The sequence below is a fragment of the Phaethon aethereus genome, assembly GCF_964289735.1.
Source record: "Phaethon aethereus genome assembly, chromosome: 2".
NCBI classification, from domain to species: Eukaryota; Metazoa; Chordata; class Aves; order Phaethontiformes; family Phaethontidae; genus Phaethon; species Phaethon aethereus.
The window spans coordinates 73652357-73675073 of NC_138582.1; the positions used below are offsets into that span (position 1 = coordinate 73652357).

General features: G+C 38.8%; 1 protein-coding gene across 1 annotated transcript in view; it reads left to right on the forward strand.

Moving 5' to 3' along the window:
* Nucleotides 1–22717, forward strand: part of MOCOS (molybdenum cofactor sulfurase) — a 232172-nt gene that overhangs the window by 19887 nt on the left and 189568 nt on the right. Inside the window, exons 2-3 of the mRNA XM_082015564.1 lie at nucleotides 4402–4491; nucleotides 7634–7700. Of these exons, the coding sequence (XP_081871690.1) occupies nucleotides 4402–4491; nucleotides 7634–7700 (157 nt within the window). The remainder of the gene's footprint in view (nucleotides 1–4401; nucleotides 4492–7633; nucleotides 7701–22717) is intronic.

A 22717-nucleotide genomic window follows, 5' to 3' on the forward strand; every position in this document is an offset into this window, starting at 1 on the left:
ACTATCTGTTAAAATCTAACTCTGCCCAAATGATGTCACACTTGTCTACAATGTCTGTAGAGCCTTCTCCCCCTTATTTTGTCAATTGGTTGTTCCAGTTTTATCTTGTTTTTGTTTTGGTGTATGAAAATCTCTCACATTTATCTTTTGACTGATAATGCTTTATTTTGCCTTCAGCTTGTTTTCATATAATCTATTTCATACTGGTTTTGTTAATATTGCTGTACTTAAGATATATACTGGCTCCCCGGGGCATTGGCTTTATCTACTTTGCAAGTAATATTGTGTGTATAATCCCACTGAATTGCAATTATATCCGCCAATCAAAATTCATGACTCTGTACAGTTGCTGCCTTGTAACTACACATTTCATTCTTCATTATGAAACTTTTGGCAATGTAACTTGCAGCCTTTAATCAGCTTGAGTGCAGGAGTTTTGAAGTGCTGGGGCTATGAGAAATAATGTGTGAAGCCACAGCTTGTTTTGGTGGCTGTAGTAGAATGACGGGATGGCAAAAGGTTAAGGAAATGGACATGCAATGTAGGTACATTGGTTATTTTTGGAAGTGATACTCAAAGTTCAGAAATGTATAGCACCAAGAACAATTTCAGGGATTAAAAGAGAAGGTTACATAATACCAAAGTAGTAATAATTTAGCCAGGCAGGAGCTGGGTGACCAGGCATGGGTTTATGGGTGGGGTGTGAAAGAGGAGAAAGCTTAATCTCCATGTGCCAGCAGGACATTGTAGGGAGTGCATCGATGGTCTGGGTGTGCTCCTCTCCCTCTAGACTGTCTTCCGGGTGGTAGGCATATACACAGCGTAATAATTACTAAAAGATTTAATAAAGACATAACTTCCTTATTGAACTGTCAGTTCTTCACATGGTATCTTTAACTTTCTTCAAAGTTAGGCAGAATCACCTTTTAGGAAAGCGTGCTTTTGTCAGAAGCAAGTGTTTTGGCTCCAAAAGGTTAATCTGGGTAGCTTCCTTCTACTTTCTGTGTTTTGCAGGTGATCAGACTATGTATAGTCCAGTGTTCTCCTCAGCTCTTAAACTCTAATTTTAAAATTAAAATTATCATTATCTTTTTTCATTTAAAAGATAGGAATGTTCTATTAAACCCAATGGTCCCCTGGCATTTCTGAGGCTGTATGTGCATGTGCACTCATGAAGTTTTACAAAGCACTGAGGCAGGCACGTAGAGATGGCAGAGGCTTTATCAAGGGGTGAACTGTAGCACAGAAGGAGCACAGAGAGCTGGGTTGGGGCTTTCTTCAGCAGGACAGACTGGCCCACATTGGTTCCCAAAGACTTCCCCATGTAAAATTAATCTGCAAGAATATTAGCATGTGAATATTACAGCTTATGAACTGATACTCTTGCTGAATGACTTCCATAACTAATGCCAACACAATGAATGGATTTCGATATTCCTATTAAAAAAAATTACTTCTGAAATGTGATTTTATCAAATAGTTGGTATATTATTAGATCAATGAAGTTAGTTACACATTCCAAACATAATAGTATGTAAATTAAACTAAACGTTAATTTTACATTTTCCCCAAGCAATGAAGCTATGTCCTGATAGATACTGCATTTTTATTTTCTTTTGTTTGATCATATTATTTTTTCTTTCTTCTGTTACTTTCCGTAAACAATATAATTTCATCGTGCTGACAGCCTATATACTAAATACCACAGTGAAACACGGGGAGCTGTATTATTCTGTATACACTGACAAATCTCTTTGGCTAATGTGTGTTCAATAAAGTTAAAATAGCAAATGTTATTAAACCAGGGGAAAAGCTCAATGAAAGTTATTAATGTTCTGTTCTTTGCTCGTGTTATGCATGTGCCACATATTTTGCTTTCCTCTAAAAATATAGTTTTATTGAAATAAGACAGGAAGAAAAAAATCTCAGCAGAAAAGTACAATACAGTAAAGATATTTGTTTCAATGCAGTCTCACATGATGAGAGAGCCTATTTCTTTTTTCAGGCAGTTGAGAGAGTATTAAATGCTGTTCTCTCTTTTCAGTCAAACAGCGGCATTAAAGATAAAACAAAAATTTAAGAATGCATAGTTTTTCCTTCCTCAGCCAAATGTCTTCCCACATTTTCAGAGTAATATACCCACAGGAGGAACTTAAAAAATGACCAACTAGTTTTTTACCTCCGTTTCACAGAACCACAGTATTGTACTTTGTAATTAGCTATGTAACAAATCAAATTCGAAAACCCACTTAGGGGGCCTTGACCTAGAGACCTTTTAGTCCACACGGCCTCTCGGAGTGCCGGTCGGGACGGAAGGCGCCCGTCCCCGCGGCGGTGGAAGGTTTGTGTTTGAGGACCCTCAGCCGGTTGCCTGGCGTTTGCTCGCGCTGTACGGTTGCCTTACCGCTTCAGTGCTGTCGGCCTCCTTAGGGCTGGAAGAATCCAAGACCGGCAGCTCTCTGTCTCCAGGGGAGCATCGCTGGACTGTGCCTATGGTGCCCGTAAGAGCTAATGAGCCAAATGGCACCTCTGTGTGGGCTTTGGTGAGAGAAAGTGTTGGCCCGGATGGCCGCCTCTGGGGCGGCAGTCCTTCCCCCTTGTGTCTGGCTCAGGGCTGCCTCTTCCCTTTCTCAACTCTTGGGCTGCCTTTCCCAGCTCTCCCAGCTGTAGCCAGTGACCACTGCCATCGAGCTGGGCCCCCATGCCGGTGGTTGTGGCTGTTACTCCCTGCTTCAGCTCCACCTAAGAGCGGAGGCGTCTGGTGCCAAGCTGTGGGCCGCGCGGCAGGCCCTGGTCTCAGGCGGGCAACGTGCCGCAGGGCGGCCATGGTGAGTGTAGCCTGTAGTGTCCAGGCTTTCCTGCTGGAGAGAAAGCTGCCGTCCCCTTGCTGGTGTTCCCTTGCTGGCTGAGGCCACGCCACTCTGCCGGGCAGGGGCCTGGCTGTCTCCCTCCATGATGCAGCATGCCTCTCGCCCTCCAAAGGCCCTGTGTTTCGGGGGTGAGCCAAGCGGCTGTCACCTCTCCTGCCAGAAACTGGGCCAGACAGACCTCATAGCCATTTTGACCTCTTTATGTGCCACTTCATACTGCTTGGGAGAAACTTTCTAGGATCAAAAAAAAAACCCAACCAAACCCTAAAAAGTCCGTACATCTAATAAATCAATAATTTTTTTTTTCCCATCCTTCTCCCCTCAAATCACTTCCAAACACTTTTCCTTGACTATCTTCAAGCCATTATTAAAAATTCGGCTTTTGCTAGATACTATGAACAGGGAAATCTTAAGGCGGGGGAAGGCTTTTCTCTTTCCAAAATAAGAGGAAGGAGGGGTGTCCAGATTGCTTTTTATCATTGGTACTGCCTCACATTTTTACCTACTGAATCACCGCTACAGCAACATAATATATAATTATATATATTTTCAAGTATCAAGGCTTCTTGTTTAAAGCTCAACTCCGTTTTAAATCCCCGTGAAAAGGGAAGGCCTTTAAAATACTTAATAAATTCTAATCTTAATCATATTCATCATTATTAAAATTTGAAATAGGTTGAAATACTTAAGGTAAGTGAAATGAAAAAACTAATAAAGGGCATGAAACACACTGGAGAAATGGAAGAATAATTGCTGAAGATTAAGAAATCTAAAATGGCCAAACATGAAGAAGCCTTAATTTCCAATAAGCTTTTCTTTAAAAGTTTTGCAATAGCTTTATAATATAAAAGGATATTTTTAAAATGAATTGAATGTTAAGTGCAGCGGAGTGGCAAGAAGTATTTAAATACATTAAAACTTGAAGTAGTCCTGTCTTTGGGCCTGAAGCATGATTTAGGCCTTGTCAGTTCTTGAGAGAACTGACATGATGACTTCTTCATCTTCAACTATTGTTGTTGCTATTAGTAATAATTATTATCATTGTGGGAATAGTAGTTTTCATAGTAAGTAGTGCCTAGGAGTAACCAGGTACTGTGGCTGAAGACACCAGCTTGCTCAGTCTTGTACAGGCAGAACAAAAAGATTTTTCTCTTCCAAAGAATGTGTAATCTAAACATGAAAGGAAGAACCTCTTAAAATATTTTGGTTTTAATTAAAAATTATAAAGATGCAATCAAAATCTTGGGCTTCTATTGTATCCTCCTTTTTTGTCTGCTAGTGAGTGAAAGATGCATTGCTGTGATTATTGCCTGACTATTGGAACATATTTGAGAAGCATTTTTTGAGAGCTGTAGAGACCTCTAAGTCAGGCACAGAAATGTCACACCCCAGGAAGTTTAGGGAAATTGACTTTTTGTGTGGTGTACTGCACTAAGGGTGTTTGAATGGTACACTTCACAATGTAGTCTGTGGGAGAAAATGGAATTAAATATTTAAAAAATTGAATCTAGTAATTTTATTTTTATTTTAGGGATTACTTACCTTGACCATGCTGGTTCAGCGCTTTTCCCAGAGAGTTTACTTAAAGCTTTTACTGATGACCTCAGGAACAACATTTATGGTAAGTGCAAAACAGGGTTCCCATTAGTCTTCTCAAGTTTCCATCTACATAGATCAAAACTGTGCCTCTTGGGTTGTTGGAAGAGTATTTCTATGGGTTTTTTAACACTGCTATAGAGTAGTTGCAAGACCGGTGATTTTACAAAGGAGTCATAGTCCCTTTGTGTCACCCCTAGCTTGTTCTTTGGTCGCCAACAACGTGTCTGTGTTGGTGAAGAAGAAAAATCAAAGGGATTTTGTTGCCCAGGGCTTAAGGTACCATGCTGGGGATAAACAAAATGTAGCTCTGAACACTGTTTGTTCAGTCTTTTTTTTTTTTCCATGCCAAATGCAAAACAAATTTCTTATGCAAGGACCAGAATCCAGAACCAACCCCCTTCTTGGTGAGAGTCATCACAGGGAGCTTATACTGTGGGTCAGTGCAAGCATTTTCTTTAGAAAAAAGCTTAGCTCAAAGATCCTGAGTGAATTTAGGCAGGGAGTAGCTGCCATACCTTTCCCAGACTATTAGACTTTGGTGCATACTGAGAAAAAAGGATGTGAACTGACAAAGCAATCTTGCACATAAGAATGTGAGTAAAAATATCTACAGAATTGTGCAGTATCTGAGTGGAGATTTAGCTATTGGGCACTTCAGCACCACCTACAAGTACTTTGTCCCCAGATCCTCTATTTAAATCTTTCATCTCTTTCAGACATTATTATCTAGCCGAGAACCGTACACTGAATGTGCTTTAATACAAAGGCAGCAATATCCATTGTTTATGAAATATTATTGTGTGAGACAATTTACATGAGTGATTCATGCTCAACCAGAAAAAAAAAATATTGCACAGTACTATCTATATATGCAGTGAGTAGTCCACTGAAGTAATCAAAATTTCATATTTTTTGTTACTATCTGTGGGCTATGTGTCCTTTTTGCTGATTGTATGTCTTTCTTGTGCTCCCTGATACGTAGAACAAAGTGATTCCTCACTTGGGAACTAGGTACCACTGCTTTAAAAGAAAACTGTTCACGCAGGCACCAACACACTTGTGCTTATCACCTGTGTGAGCCACTTCAGAGTTCTAGGTAGTTTTAATTTTCAATGTGCCATTGTACATGTCATTTCCCCCTCTTTTGTTTCGTGAATGCTGGCAAGGCCGGGTTCCAGAGCGTGGATTTGAGTTCCACTATGAAATAGGTGTTGCCTGTGATAGGGGTACTTCTTCTGCTGTTATAACAAGATACGTTGATTTGATTACATTCAAAATCTCCTATTCAAGTGCATGTCAGTGATACTACAATTAATCTTCTGTCACTACAGCTATTGTAAAGTGAAAAGTATGCACTCTGATCTTAGTTATTTCAAACAACATTGGGCTCAACGCTTATAATAAGTACCATTTGTGGAAAAAAAATAAATTTGTGCATCAGTTGAGTGCTTGTGAATAGAAATAGTAGTGCTGCCAGTTTGGAACAGATTTGATTACTACCTATAATGCTATGGGAGAACAAATTGTATCTTTTTTAATACTGCTTTCATCTAAAATGATAACAAGAGCTCTAGTGTGGTCAAATCTCTCTTTTTTTTTTCAGTTACATCTCTGATACACTGAGGGCAGTAACTGTTGTATAAAAAGAGTTCATTTAACATGTGAGTGAAGGGGGAGTTTAACTTGCAGCTTTTTTCATTTTCTTGGTGATAATCCACAGGCCCAAAGAACTGTAGTTTAGCTGTTGCATGTGTAAATGAGGGAAAGGAATGTAAGTAAAAGAGATTCTCACTTCTAAATTGAGAATATTTGAATTGGAAATTACAGAAATGCAATATCAGACATGAAAAGGCTCAGTATTAGATTATGGGTTAGAGCTCTAAATTTATTATTCTTTTTAACACCTTCACTCAATAACTTTCAGCAGGGTGATTTTGAAATTTTAGAAAGAGAGTAGCTAATATTGCAGCCTACTGCAAAAAAATGTATTAATATAGCATTTTTTTTCTTGTTCTCTTTCCAAACTGTTTAGGCATATTCTTCAAGCACTTACTAATAGGAAACTGTGCTGTGCCTGTGTGGATATTGCTGTAATCTTTTTTTGCTCAAGAAGATAAATTCATGCCCTTCTTGCGTGCTGTCCTAATTGTTAATCGCAGAAACATAGAATAGTTTGGGTTGGAAGGGACCTTTGAAGGCCATCTAATCTACCCGCCCTGCAATGACCAGGGACATCTTCAACTAGACCAGGTTGCTCAGAGCCCCGTCCAACCTGACCTTGAAGGTTTCCAGGGATGGGGCAGCTACCACCTCTCTGGGCAACCTGTGCCAGTGTTTCATCATCCTCATTGTAAAAAATTTCTTCCTTCTATCTAGTTGAAATCTGCCCTCTTTTAGTTTAAAACCATTACCCCTTGTCCTATCGCAACAGGCCCTGCTAAAAAGTCTGTCCCCATCTTTCTTATAAGCCCCCTTTAAGTACTGGCAGGCTGCAATAAGGTGTCCGCGGAGCCTTCTCTTCTCCAGGCTGAACAGCCCCAACTCTCTCAGCCTGTCCTCATAGCAGAGGTGTTCCATCCCTCTGATCATTTTTGTGGCTTCCCCTGGACCTTCTCCAACAGTTCCATGTCTTTCCTGTGCTGAGGGCTCCAGAGCTGGACGCATACATGCCTATGATGAGCTGTGCTAAGGTGGCTACTAATTTTGCACTAAAACTTATATTTTCATGAGCTACTTGAATTTCAGACAGTAAAAAAAACAGTCCTGGTGTCCAATCATGAATGCCTGTTACCTGCAGATGCTCTCTCTTCTAAATTGCTTCTTATTTAGTGTGCAAATATATTTATGAATGTGCATTTTGTCTGTAGTTTTTCTTAGTACATTTGTGCATATGCAGTTGCATTTTCTTTTTAAGGGAACTGCGTAAGTATTATTAGTAGGAGATCCAGCTGAAGTTTCAAGGTCTGTCATAATTGCTTTCTTCTGTTATATGTCCCTTTCCTTGACTAACTGCTCTAAGGAGCTTCAGGGTATTGCTGTGAAGTATACGTTAAATCTTTCTTTGACATCTTTTCAGGCTGACTTGGTGTAATACTTTGATAAAAGAAATATTAATAGCAAAATTGTGATTAATGATTAACTTCTATATCTCTATTGTCTCCTAGGCAACCCTCATAGTCAGAATATCAGCAGCAAGCTGACATATGACACAATCGAGCATGTCCGATACAGGTAGAATAATCTTTCTTTCATATGTTGTACAATGCACTTCATAGTTTTCATTTTGATTAGGCCTGTGCTGTTTCAATGACTTTGATGTGATGTGATTTTCTGAGGGACATCTGTCACATCTAAAGAAAACTCCTCACTTTTAAAACACATGTTTGTTTTAAAACAAAGTCCATTCTTTTTCTCTCAGATGCCCCAACTGCTAAAGTCCTGGAGTTAAATTAGTGCTGTAAGATAAGTCCAGTTTTAATTAAGATATAGAAATTGGAATCTCAGAAGTGATTATTAGTAAGATGGTATGGCAAGATAGTAAGGTGGAACTAAGTGCAAGGACATGGTTAGGATTCAGATGAAATTAAATAGGGTGTAATGGTTTGTGAGAATTTATAAAAACCTTATGGGCATGTGTACATTGTTTTACAGCAGGTGCTTACTTCTGTTGGAGTAATAAAATACCTTTAAAAGTAGTTTTAGTGTAATTTTTAAGAGGAAAAAGAAAAGGTAAAATTGAGTGTTGGGGCTTCTGGGTATGGTCCAGAAGGTGAACTGGATCTCTAAATAAGGTATCCCCCTGAAAGTTTAGGATAGCGTGTGCTGAAAATACACTTCTTGCCATTAGTTTACACCATGAAGAAATGTACAATTTAGGTACCTGGTTGATGGTTTTAGGGGATTGTTTTAGGTAACTCTTTCTGTTTTATAAAATATGTCTTTGGTAAAGAATATGTATGTTTTGAGTTTATTTGCCTGCTTTTAATGGCACTCTTTGTGCAAGGAAAGAAGTGCCATGGATTCCTGTTTGTTTTATCATTTTCCTTAAGAGCAAAGATTTCTCCAAAACACATCACAGAATTCGGATCAATAGCAATATAACTATAGCACTGCATGTTCATAGTTGTAATGAAGAAAATCTGCCTCACACCTTTCTGCTGCTTTTTCTCTGACTGCACTTTTATAACGGTGTAAAAAACCAGATTTTCTAGCTGGCTGTAACCTCTCCCTCCCGCCCCGACTTTCCGGAGAAAGTGTTTATTTCGGCTTCTTCCACTACCCTCTCTTACGCTGTGCAGGATGACAACCTATTAATGTAGGGCCAAATAAAATGAAAGCAACTATCTATGAGGAATAGCTGTTTTCAAAAGCAGACACTTATAGCCAGGTACAGCAATACCTACAGCCCTGCAGAGTCTTCTGAGCATACCTGTGTGCTCATAAGCAGCATTAGCATTCTGGTTTCTGTTTACTCTCATGGATAATTCAGTGTTGCCATTTAATCGTTCTTACGAAGGCAGAGTAGAAAGTGTAGCTGTTTCTAAAATAATTACTATTGTACTCTGTGTTCTTCATTGTTAGGAAGGAAATAGGCTTCCACCATGTAACCTATGTAGATTACTTTAAAAGAGCTGACATCTTTAGCTTGTTTTATTCTGGATCCTGCTTTAAAGGAGCATGAGACTTTTTTAAGAGTAAGGTGGGAGATGACAAGAATCGTACCACTGTTTGTATTGGATTATTTCTTTCTTTTTGAACAGCAACAAAAAAGCCCTCTGCATCCAAATGAACATTTTCAGTATTGCACCTAATACAATTTGTCATCTATCCCTATAGAAATTCAGCTATTATTCCCCAATAAAAATTTTAAAAGCATAGTCATCAAAAAGGCATAGTCATCAAAATTCAGGAAGAAAGTGCCCCAAAAACACTGTAAGTCATCTATCTAAAAGGCAATAAGAGTGTATTAAAAATCTATACTTTCATGCCATTTCCGCTAATCAAAATAAGCAATATGACAAGACAGGGAGACAGGCAGCTCTGTCCTGCATCACAGCACGTAGACTGGATTTTCTCAGCAGAAGAATAATTCAGCGGGTAGTTTCAGTAATCTTAAAATGAATTGCTTGCTTATAATTCTACTTTTGGCACATGGCTGCAGCCAGCAGTATGGCTTTTTTTTGGTCTTTGACTACAAGACAATAGGATTCTTTTTTAAACATTTTTTAATTTTATTTTCTGATGACACAAGCAACTAATTAAAAATAAACTCAAAGCTTAATTTCTGATTTATATTTGTTGATATAGGTGATAGCAGCATCAGAATAGACTTTAATAATCTGGCAGTGTACACTGATCCGCCCTACAAAGCTATATGATTTGGTTTTGCTTGACAGACAGAAACCACTCCTAGAACATAGATTTGCAAGAAAATAACATAAATAATTAAATATTTGAGTTAACGGATGTTTTCCATGATTTACAAAATTACAATAATCAAAACGGCTTACCTCTTGACCAAATCAAGCACAATAAGAATAAAAATAACTGTATAACTATATAACTAGTCTTAAAAACATTGCTTCTCTTTACTTGAAATGAACTGCTGAGAGATTTTTAACATTGTGTGTATCTCTACATTAACCATGAGTGACGCTGAGAAGAGGAAGCAAGAACTGTAATAAACCTTACCTAAATGTATTAAACGTATGCATCAAAAGATTATAGGTCCTTTTTATGACTTTGCTTATGGATGTATGGAAATGCCATTACTCTATTTCCGTACAGCTAAAGAACATGAGTGCAATATCGCCTTACGATGCTGCAGAGAGAATGCAACTCAGAAATTCATTACACTGAGTATTAAATAACCCTTTTCCCATATGCAAGCATTTAAAAATACTAGCTTTCTGAATATTTTAAAACATTGTCCTTGTAGATCTTACACTTGCAATATAAAATAGTGCAGCAGTGTCTTATAGCAGAGCTAGACTGAAGTTTTAGTGTTGTTTTATGTTTATGGTATGTTTAAGATACCCAACAGGATGCCTTTTTCATTTAAACAGAGTGTTGTTGAATAGAATTTTGATATTCATTCTTGAACTTTCAGGTACTATAAAATGTTAAACTTAGGCATACTTTAGGAATTCAAATATATATTTTTAAAAAAGCAAGAAATTTCAGCTAAGATTTCAGCACCAGGCATCTCCTAGACTGTGGCAATATGTGTATTACAGAATTTTCTCACTGAAGCTAAAAAGATTTGGCATTGAGCTAAATGGTATCAAGTTTAAATATAGAACCAAAACGTGTATTTCTATAAAGGCCTCTCTCAAAATATTCCATCTAAGTGAACTATTAGAGGAGAATAATCTCTGTGGCCTATGCATATGAACGAAAAAAGGTGCAGCGGGCATGCACAAACTGAATGTAAACCGCTTAGTATTTAAAAAAAAAAATTTGCTTCTGTGGTAAAACACACAGGTGGTACCAGATTTTGCTGAGGAAGCAGTCTTATAAATGCTGTTTAGAATTTCATTTACATGTATTTATAGAGATAATTTCATGATAGCAAGGTAAAACTTAACATTCCTTCTTTAAGCATCATACCTTGCTTATGAAATATTTCGATTCCAAGTCTTTTTTTTTTAAATTATCACAAGTTCTGAAATGGTGCTATGTGCAAGATAAGAATTTTTTCTTTATTCCCAGGTTTAAGCAGCAGTTCTGTGTCTGAAAACAGTAATGTTGGAACTGATACATACATGAAAATGGGTTGACCTTTCCTACACAGTAAGAAATGGTAGATACAGTATCTGCTTAGTATTGATTTGTCCTTTGCAAAGGTCACCGATGGGAGACCATATGGATGAGTGAGATCTGAGTGCTGCATCCTGCCCTCCTTAGTGGTACCTGTCAGCTTGAAAACCTCGTTTCAAAACTAGGATGGTTCAGCCTTTTTGCATACTTGTTTTGTAATGCCATCTGCAAATGCTGCTTTTCCTGATCCCACTGCTCAGCTGCCAGGGCAAGTCTGAAATACCACAGTCGGTGAAGTCTAGCAAAAGGAGACAGTGCTCACTGGGGTGACTCTGCATATGGCAAATGGGAGAAGCATTAGAAGATAATTATGAATAATGGATAGGTTTTTTTGAAGAGTTTGATAATAGGCAAGAGGGGCGATCTTTTTCCTCACGGTTCATGAAATGATTTTACATAGACGTGCAATGAAACAATCCCAGGGTGTCCACAGTGAGCTAGCTGATATCCTGACTCTGTGCTCTGTTATTCACTGAGCGACAACACCAACGGCTTTGGTGCAGGTGCTTCTTGTTTTCTCCTGGACACACCTAGCCTTTCATGCAACTGTGGGAACCTCTTTTTTCCCTTCTTGGCACTAAAAGAAAAAAGCTAGTGGGATGGATAGTAAACTTAAAATGAAGACAGAGGACTCCATTTTATAAACAGTTGTTTCTAGGAGTAAATCTGTTACTTTTGGTGGGTTTACTCTTTGAAATCCTATGCAAGGCAGTAAAAAGCTTCTGGACAGGGTAACAGGTACTGTTATTTTTAATGAGTTAGGAGACTGGTTTAAGAACCAGTGAAATCAGTCAGATTTACTTTGGAACTTTGCTCATTGCCTTTCATCTCTGTTTTAACAAATTCATTAATCATTAACTTTGTAAACTGAAGCTTTAGAAAGGAATTTGCTAATACTCTGTTACTCTTCTGGTAGTCAGCTTTATTTTTATTTATATTTTCATTTTTTCCCTTCTCTTCGTCTCTTTGCCTCTTCCAGGTTTTATATGGAAGTTTTTTCCCTCCCTAGGCTGTACAATACCTGTAGAAAAAATGCAGTGTTCCTCCCTCTCTGCTTCCTAAGAAGAGTATAGTGAGACACCAGTCTGTGACTTTTCCGAAACACTTGTTGCCCTAGCTGTTCAGTGAGTAGTAACGTAGTCCTGTCAAGCTGTTGGGAGCCCTAGCAGTGCCTTTGCCAGCTCCAGGGGAATCTGACCATTTCATTACTGGCCTAGGTGTTTATCTGTATTTTAAATAAGGCTTTAGCACAAAAGTAATTTCTGCCATCCCCTGTCTGTACCTGATGTGCTTGACAACTTTGTTTTGACTTCAGTGCACATCGGTTTCTTAGCATAAGTTATGTAGCATTTGCTTCAAGTCAAGAAATTTTGACTGCCATCTTGAGTTATATATGTGGTCCAAAATTCAGCTGATATTTTTTCTCACATCTAATTTTTTTGAAGACTACAGACACTTTCTGTTTTGCTCCACTATCTGAAACTTACTCAATGATCCTCTACCGAGACAGGCACAATGGAACAAAGTTTTGCTGTTTATATCTTATGTTATATTTAACATCATAACCCTGGAAAAGACTACTTCATCTATGTTTTTAGAAGCATAGAGATAATTTATTACTGCACCTTATTAAGTAGTCTCTAGAATCATAGAATCATGGAATAGTTTGGGTTGGAAGGGACCTTTAAAGCTCATCTATAGTCCAACCCCCCTGCAATGGGCAGGGACATCTTCACTAGACCAGGTTGCTCAGAGCCCTGTTCAGCCTGTCCTTGAACGTTTCTAGGGGTGGGGGAGCTACCACCTCTCTGGACAACCTGTGCCAGTGTTTCACCACCCTCATTGTGAAAAATTTCTTCCTGCTATCTAGTCTAAATCTGCCCTCATTTAGTTTAAAAAAAGACTCTTTTAGTCTCTAATAATCTTTCTGCGAAGTTGGCAAGCCCAGTATTGAACTCCATTTTGAATCTTACTGATTTCATTTGTAAAGCAATCTGAATACTTCATCTGTTGTTGTAATTAAGCTGTTGAAGAGACACTACAGCATTCCCAAGGGCTTCCCTGGTGGCATCTGTGTCTCAACGAGTCTGAAATTACTGGTGTCATTTCTGCTGAAAGGCGGAGCTCTTTGCACTCATCCTTATATTCGCTACCTGAGCCCCACCTTGCTGCAGTTTTAACCAGCAGACTTGAGTCCTTAAAAATCATCATTTGCATTATGAGTCTTTTTTTCCCCACCCAAAAGCATGTCAATTCTGACTCTACTTACTGTTCTATTTCCTCAGCTCCTTGGTACTCTTTTTGTTGCACACACTTCATGATTCTATCTTGATTTTTAGCACTTTAAACACTGGTATCCACTGAAATGGTTTTATTATAAAGTCCACCTAAGTGAATAGCTATTAGTGTTGCTTATATTTTCTTATCATTATGAACAGGGGCTAGCTAGTTCATGGCATATTATTTACATTTTGAATATATATATTTCTAAACTACTGGTGAACTTCTATCTTTCTGAATACAGCGATGTATTCAGGAACTTCCATTATTTTTCTCCAGAAGAAGATATGATCTGCAAGTAATGGTAATTTTGGGGGCAGGTGACTCTGCAGTGTTTGAGTGATTTCATTACTTTTTTTTCTCTCAGTTGTGATGTAGCCTGAGAATTATCTTCTGTCCCTCTTACATCAAATATAACTGCATCTGCTTTCTTATCTCTAATGGTTATCTCAGTTAGTGGTTGTTGCCTTTTTTTCCTCCCCTGAGAACCCACTTGGCCACAGGCAGATTCCAGCTAGCTGTGTTCATTAAATATATAACACCTTGTTACTGAGCACATTGCCGCCCTGTTGAAAATTTGAACCTTCTGTGGCAAAAAGCAGGTCAGCTGCACAGCTTCCAGGCTGCCTGGGTGATGTGTTAGACATCAGAGGGAGTGGAGCCAACAGGAGCATTGCAGCGGCGGTGTTGAGCAGAAGAAACTGAGTACGCAGAACAGGGAGTGCAGAAGGATGGGTGGTGACTGGCAAGAGGTAATGACATGGTGCAAACCGGCTACCTTAGCCCAGGGATGAAATGAGAGTGTGAAGGCCCAGTAAGGGTTTTAGGGTGTCAGGTTTCAGGCATTTCAGCTGGTATGGTTCAAGAGTGTGGGAATGCATGTGACTTTCAAGGTTTTTGTGTCTCAGCTCCTGCTGTTACAGGGTACTTTTCATCTACTGTTGATGATCTTTCCACACTGGGAGGGCTAGAAAACTCCCTCTTCCACTGCCTCATGAGAAGCGTGTCCTTTTGTTTCTGTGCCAAAATTTTTACCTATAGGCTTTTGTGGTCTTTTCTACGTTTAACCTCTTCTGACGCATTTATGTAGTGGAGATCTTTCCCATTCTCTTGTTTTTGTAGGTTCAACAAGATAAGCTCCTCTACATTATACTTCTGAGGTGTATTCTTCATACTCTACTCCAGTCCCATTGACTCTGTCTGAGCTTGTTCTGGATTGCTCTCATCTTTCTGAAATGTGTAGCCAAAATAGAATGTGGTCATTGAGTAAGTCCCGCAGTATGGCAATCAAAGTTATGGTAATTGAGACAGAATAAAAGATTCTTTAAGTGGCGATGTGACCTGATCAAATGTTCTGGGTGCTAGGAGAAGACAAAACGTATTGTAAAGATAAGGAAATGGCACAGGCACTTCAAATGAATAGAGGAAACCTGCAGGCACAATGGATCTCCAGGATGAAAGGAAGCAGATCTCTGTGGAGATTCTTCTAGAATGTAATAAAATTGTTGGAAGATTATTCTACCTGTTTGTTTTTGTTCTGAAATTTCATGCTAGGCTGAAAGTGATAATGTGGTCCACTGGTTGATACTGATATGAATGGAGCAAAAATGAAAGAAGACTGTGAGGTTTTGTACAGAGAGGTTTTGTATAGGAAACCACATTGACTTGAAGGAGAAAAAATTATTAACTTGATCACTTTGAGCATATAGTTCTTTGAAGCTAAATGCACTAGCTTTCATTGGTAGTTTGAAAATATGCAGCAAATAAGTACCTAAAACTCAGACAGACCTTTGTAGTATATGCTGGCAATATTAATGGGTAATAATTTTTTTTATTCTTTCGTTTCTCTGCTTATTTCATTGATTCAAGTTTCTTGCCTGTTTTATACTTTATTTCTAATAGAGAGGTAGTAAGCAAAGATGATGTCCTTGAAATTAAAGAGTACCTTTAAGAAGCAGCATGAGTCATGGTAAGATACAGGAATATGAAAGATAAATGAAGCAAGACTTTGAACAGAACTGTCTCCTTTATATTAAGGTTAATAACGTCTAGTGAATCCAGGTTTAATTTGCTACATTTTATTAGTATATTTGGTACGTGTCAAGGCAGAAGAAAATTGCATCATTAGTATTATTGAGTGCCAGCTCAATAACATGTTGCTAATACTTCAGAATTTATTGCAAGCTTTTGGATGGTGAGACTGTTTAGAGGAGTAAGATGTATATGCTTTGGATTTTATGAAGACTCTCTCGGCTTGTAATGAATCCAGTGTTCACAGCAATAGTGTTCAAAAGAGCTTTTCAACAGCCATCCTCTTACCACTTCTTTTCGTTTGTCTTTCTTTACCTTTTTAAAGGTGTTTAGTATTTCACTACATATTTTTCAATAATACCTGTCATGCAATAAAGGAGGTTTCAGAATATGAATCACTTATTTAGAAAATCTGTCAGTGTTCACAGACCAGATTTTGCTGACTTGTGAGTAAACTTTGTATGAAAACAGTGTTGTCTTGCAGGAAGCAAAAAAACAAAGCTCACCAAAAGACCAAAGATGATGAACAATACTATAACTGACCTCTGGAATATAATGCTGAGGCTTCTGTGCTAACAAGCGAAGCACTTTGCAGCAGAGGTGAGAGGCAGAATCCTAGTTACTTTTGCCCTGATGAGAAAAATTTCACTGACCCATTGGTTCCAAAATCCTGGTGCCAAGATCCTGTGTGATGTCGTACTCAGCCATCTTTTAGGAGGCTGGCTCTCTGGTGAGCCTGCTGCAAAACCTCCAGTTCACTTGCTGTCCATGCCAAGTTCTTTGCAACAGGAGAACGAGATCTATCTGACAGTAAGAGCTTGTCTGAAGATGCTTACAGTCTTACTGTAAATTCATAAAAGCTGAAGGTTGTTTTATTTCACACAGATCTGTCTTCTGGTGGAAAGTGAAAACTAGAATCCAAAACCTCTTGTTAGACAAGAGCTTCTCTTCTAGCCTTGCAGGACTGGAAACCCACACCATTACACTCCAAACCCTGAAATCCGCTTGTACAAGCTTACGGGAAGGTACCTGTCTGGCCTTCCAAGGACTGAAGAGCGGGCCACATGTATAGCACTTTAATTATGCCAAAATGCTTAATGTCAACTCCGTGAATATCATATACACAGTATAATGTGAGTTTTTTAGTAACGTACTTGGGAAATGTTTTCTCCACTGCAAATGTATTTAGGATGATTTTGATCACTTGATTTTTATCTGCAATCATGTAACAACACTTTTACAATAATTGTTATTACAGCCTGCCTTTTTAGCACTTTGGGTTATTACTGTGCTTTCAAACTGGAATAAGAAACCATACACACCTCTGAAGTGTTGTGGCTGAGACAACATATGAAGGCAGTGACTGAGCCTGGATTAAAACAGACCTCCTAGCTCTTCTTAGTCATGTTCCTCCTGTCTAAATAATGTGCTACAAGCAGATAATTTCTGCATTATTGTCTATGATGGCAGCATAAACTTTGCCTGTATCTATCTGTGATGAGTTAAATCTGTTGCAGTAGTAGATTGAAAGGAGTTTGTAAGTCTGTCAGCAACAGGTTACCTTAGCCAAGGAAGAAGCCAAAACAACCATGATACAAATCAGGTAACCAAACTTGCCTAAGCCAAAATATATAGGAGCAGTGCCTCTGCTCCCGCCTACTTGGCTGACATAGCTGCTCAGAGGAAAGAGGGAGGCCTCCGACTTTCCACTAGCACTTTCCAGCTCTCTTGAGTGGCTATCTCTGTAAATGGGATGCTGTTGCTTCTCTTCAAGTCTCCCTCTTTCTGCTTTGGGTGGGAGAAAGTTTTACCATGTGCCAGCCTTACAGGGCACAGTGTGGGCCATATGCATTGTCTGAAGGCAGTGCACAAGGGTAAATTTCTGTCAGTCAGTGAGAAATCTGTGTGGGATATAGTCCAGTAATGAGTATAATATGCTGCTTCATTTGTAAGAGGAAAATAAAATAACCTAATCTACTTTCTAGGCACAGGCACAAGCAAGAAAGTTCTGTAGTTTTTCAACAGCCTGAGCCATACCTGTGAAAATTTAAAATCAAGGATACATAGTGTAGCTCACAGCAGCAGGTCAAATACGAAAGAATTCAACTGAAAAATCATAGAACATTCACAAGCCGCTGCCAGTTTGTCTGACCATGTTTGCCTATTTAAACATCCAAATGGGATGGGATTGCTATAGCAAATAGTACTGGCATTTAGCATTTGTAATGAACTTCAGAATGAGTTTGATGAAGTATGCTTTTAGTATAAATTTGAGTTAAGCTGCACTGCCAAAATGTGATATTATAGGTGGTATTCTTAACAATGAAGTGCAAATGAAATTCTGCCTGCTTTTAATTAAATAAGCACACACTCCACTGGGTTTTGGAAATTTAATTCTCTTAATCTGAAGTCTCAGGCCCTGAACAGCTATTGTAATTTGAAAGATAGTGCTGATACGTTTCAACGCTGTTTGTACTTAACAAAATACTCATGCTGTTTGCTTTTGTAAATTTGGGGCCCTTTTGATTTCTTTGGGTGTTTTTTCTATCTAAAAAGTGCTAAAATAACCTTCTTCTTGGTTGTGGCCCATGAAAGTCAGAGCTGCAAGCACAAATATCAGTGAAAGGGCTAAAGCATTTGGATTCTGGCATTTCTGCTGAGGGGTTGTTGGTTGTGGTTGTCCATGGTGGACAGTGTGGTGAAGTATGTTGCTGTACATGAGGAGGGCATGCCTGGCAATTCAGAGCCGTCACAGGCCTTCCAAAGTGGGAAGGGATTGACCACAAATTATTGCTGGGAAGATGCCTTGGTGTTTTTAAACTGCATGGCCTTGCTAAGATGCTGGAAGGCAGGTGGCTGAAGATGTTCCCATGGACAGGTCATAAGGCTTGGAGAAGAGAGATTCCCCTGACAAAGAGGCTCCTACTAGACATAATAAATTTACATGTATTGGTATTAATTACTTCATTCTTAGTGTTGTGAGGGGATCTGCACAGCTGATTGAGTAGGTGTAAAAAAAGGAAAAATAACTGTCAATATTCATGTGATATTGTGCTTTGAGTTATGTGCCTTTTGAGAGAAATTAATATATCCTTCATCCTTTTCCACTCTCTCTAATTTCATTATCGTATGATTCAAATTACTACAAACTAAAACAAAGATATATTAAAGTCATTTAAGAATGAGAAATACAATTTCATTTGACAAGGGTAGGTGATACACAGGCTGCCCGGGGAAGTGGTGGAGTCTGGAGGTGTTCAAAAGCTGTATAGATGTGGCATTTCGGGACATGGTTTAGTGGGCATGGTGGTGTTGGGTTGACAGTTGGACGTGATGATCTTAAGAGGTCCTTTCCAACCTTAATGATTCTGTGATTCTATGATTCTGTATGAAGTAATGGCTAGTTAATTAGCTAGTATGTAAAAAGCATTGATGTTTCTTGAGTTTGGCATAGTCAAATTTAAATGTTTTGATGGTGGTTCTTGCATACAAAGACCTGCATTCAAACCATTTCAGAACCATATATAAGAAGTGTCAATCTTTTTGAAAATGTTTGTCTATGTTTTGGAGTCATCTCAGTTTTATTTTCACAGCCAAAAGTATTTTTTGACCTCCATTATAAGTAATTTTAAAACAGTGGCAGATAACATTTTCTATGTCATGTGCTTGCTTTCATTTTCAAGTCTAATTGAGGTTTACTTGCAATGAATTTTAGCTCTCAAATCAGTTAAGCCATTACTGTAGCAGAAGCACTCTGCCTTTAGGGTGTACTTATATCTCTACATTAGCAGAATTGTGTTTTGTACCTGTACAGTGAAATTCCCATATCAAACGAGAAGTGGAAATGAAATCCTCTTTTTTTGTTCCCTCTTTCTACATGGGAGAATTTTGTTGGCGTGGCTGTACTGGTTTGTTACCATATACCTGACCAACATAGCAGCTATGGCAGTAGAATTAGGTAAATATGGAATTAAGCATTTGGGGAAACTATATTCAACATAACTTTTCAAGTAATCAGAGTTATAGTGTACAATTAACAGCTTAATGGACCTTTACCTCTTCTAGCAGCTCATTTTAAATGAGACAGATTGCTTGGCAATGTTTAATAAAAAGTTTGATTACATACAGTGTGTAAAATAAAGACTTTAAAATTAAGCATGTTCAGAAGTAATTTCTCTCAAGCACACGTGGGTTGCTAGAAAAAGAGAGCGTGTGTGAACTTAATAACTTAGAATATAATTACTGAGGTGCAAAGCATATTGTAAGTCATTTAAAATTTCTGAATGGCAGCTCTGTGGGAAGGTTCAATCACAGCAAAATATAAATGTTGCTAAACTTGTTTTTACCACCACAGTGAAAGAAATCGCCCTGGTGATTTATTCTGTGTAGCACACAAATCAGTGCCACTTTCTAGAAGGAAAAGAAAAAACAGCAAAATACTGTTTGGTGAACAGCCATCAGACTTATCTTTCATTCATTCTGATGTGGCAAAGCATTTGAAGACAGCTTGTGATGGAGCTGCAAGATGAGCTGTAACATAAATCATGTTCTACCAGCTTTGGTCATGTGCTGGTGCTCTCTCCCATGGCCTCCTTCCGTGCCTCTTTTGGAGATTCACCCTTGGTATTGGAGCCGGCAGACTGGAGCTGCTGATAGTCATTTTAAGCCCAGATGCTGGATATGGTGCTGAAGCAGTGGAGACACGCATTTACGCTCAGTGCCAGCTGTGGCAAAGATGGGTGGGTTTTGCCTGGCAGCAGGGCAGGCAAATGGAGATGGCCAAAACCACTGCTGCCAGACTCACAGCAGCTCATAATAATGGCTGTTGCATGTGGCATGCCAAAGGCCCCTGCTAGGCTGGTGTCTTGTCTCTGAAAGTGGGTATGTAAGATGGCGACTACTCTCCTGGAACGTGCCCTTCTGTCAGTGCTCTGAGTGGATGCTCAAATTGCTTGAGACTTGCACTGACTTGTGGATCTGTGTGATAGGTCCAAGATCCTGGGTATCACTTGATAGAGAACAACTTTCAGGAGGTTTTACGTCTGGGCACATAGTTCTCAAGCTCCCTTGTACATTATTCTCACTGTTAATGGTGTTAGGGGAGTTGTGGTAGATGGTTTTCGACTGTATGTAACTTTTATGCTTTTGGGTCTAGCACAAGCAAATGTGTTGCCCAGGAAAAGCTACTGATACAACATAAAGAAGAAAATGAGAATCTTAAATTCTTCCTAGCAAATTGTGAGAAGATTATTACTGTGTTATGCAACACTTTAGGGTCTGTTAGACCTATTAGAAAATGAATGCACGTTCATCCAGTGCATTGGTAGTCACATTGCCACTGAACTTTCTGAACCTGCAGTGTTTATAGTTTGATAAGCACAATCTGTTATATGCTAATGGTGTTATATTTGCTTATTTATTTAGGTAATTTTAAATGGAGCCTGTAACCATTGTACTAGGTGTTTTGCAGAAAAATTAAAAACATAAACTACATAAGCTACCTGCAGTGGGTACAGTAAACTACGGTTGCTGATAAAAATGGCCACCAAAGCACATAGGTGAGTTATCTGAAATAAAACTAAAGACGAAGAAAGGGAGAGAGGGTCAGGAGAAAGAAAAAAGAAAGAAAAAGAAAAAAAAAAAGACAAAGAAAGTCAGGAGAGCACTCCTAGTCAGATGCAAATTTAAATAGTGGGTCTGTGTACTCTGTTCTAGGTCTCAGCAGCAGTTTCTACCAGGCCAAAATGATTAGTGAACTGGAAATACGGTTCTACTAAATTTAATCATACATTTTCTATATTTCTTGAATAGATGTTTCTTCCCTTTCCCTTAGCAGCTCTGCCCTAGATATTTGCTCACAGGTTTATCTGCCGATTTAATAACAATGCAAAGAGTTTATGATGTTTTCCTTCTGCTACTGTGAGCAGGTGATATGGCTATAGGAAAGAGCTTTGCAAGGCACAACAGCTTTGAATACAGAACCCTATTTTTGTGCTCTTTTATACCTGTGATGTGGCTAGAAGGCTGGTAGTGTGAAAGGAAAAAAAAAATCAAATCTGTGGGTGGTAGGCTACTGAGCAAGAAAACTCTTTGGTCTTTATGTATGCAATTTGTCTATTTCTGTGGAGCAGACCGTGATGAGAAGCCCTACAATAATCATGAAATCTCAGAGGGCTCTTATACTGTTATGTGGCTGCCATGATTTCATTTTTGTTGGTTATATTTTTCTCCACTCCCCTAGCCTACCCTTTAAACCCAAGTTTTAGAAGAAATTCTGGTTTAGAAGTTTCTCAGACATTTTCACAGCTTTCTGCTGCTGAGCTCCAGATTTTATGACTTTTGATGTTCTTTTCTCTCCTCTAGCTTCATTATATGGGATAAGACTGATCTCATATTATTGTCCAGGGAAGAGTTATACTTTAACGAGAAAAGTCATACTGCTGTTCATCACTCTTTTCTGCTATCTTAATTTTTTTCCTGCTTGTTTTCTATCTAAGGTGTTATTTTCTCACTTTATAGGCTGCATTGGCTTTACCTGAATGTTCTAACTCTTTCGCCCCTCTTCAGTGATTTCACTGTCAGCTGCATTACTTCGAGACATCTTTCTCAGTTGAAAACAACTATGTGAGCTTGCTTATGTCCTGATTATTGTCTGTGTAAAATAGATCTGCAGATCAGTCCCACTGCTTCTGAAGAACTTCTAGAAAAGCAACAGCCCCTAGCTTCTAGCCAGGTGCCTGCCTTGAAGAGATTTGAAAAGAATACTGTGGACATCGGAATTGTATAATAGCAGCAGACCTTGAAAAAATACTTTTCATTGAATAAAGTGCTAACCAAGTAATAACAAATCAAACCCAAATCCCAGAACAGAATTTAAGATCCTGCATCTCTGCCTCTGTGGGACTCTGGGCCTGGGCCTGTATCTTATGTCTGTGCAAAGACTTGGTGCTCTCTTGTCTACCAGAAGAACGCTGCTTGCACTGACTGTGAAATTAAAACTGTGAGATTGTGGGTGTTAAAGCCCACAGCTTCTGGATTGACAGTACTAGTGAAGAGTACAGTAGGCTTGTTAGTAGGCTTGAACAGACATTTTTCTTGACTGCCTGGTGCTTTTCTGT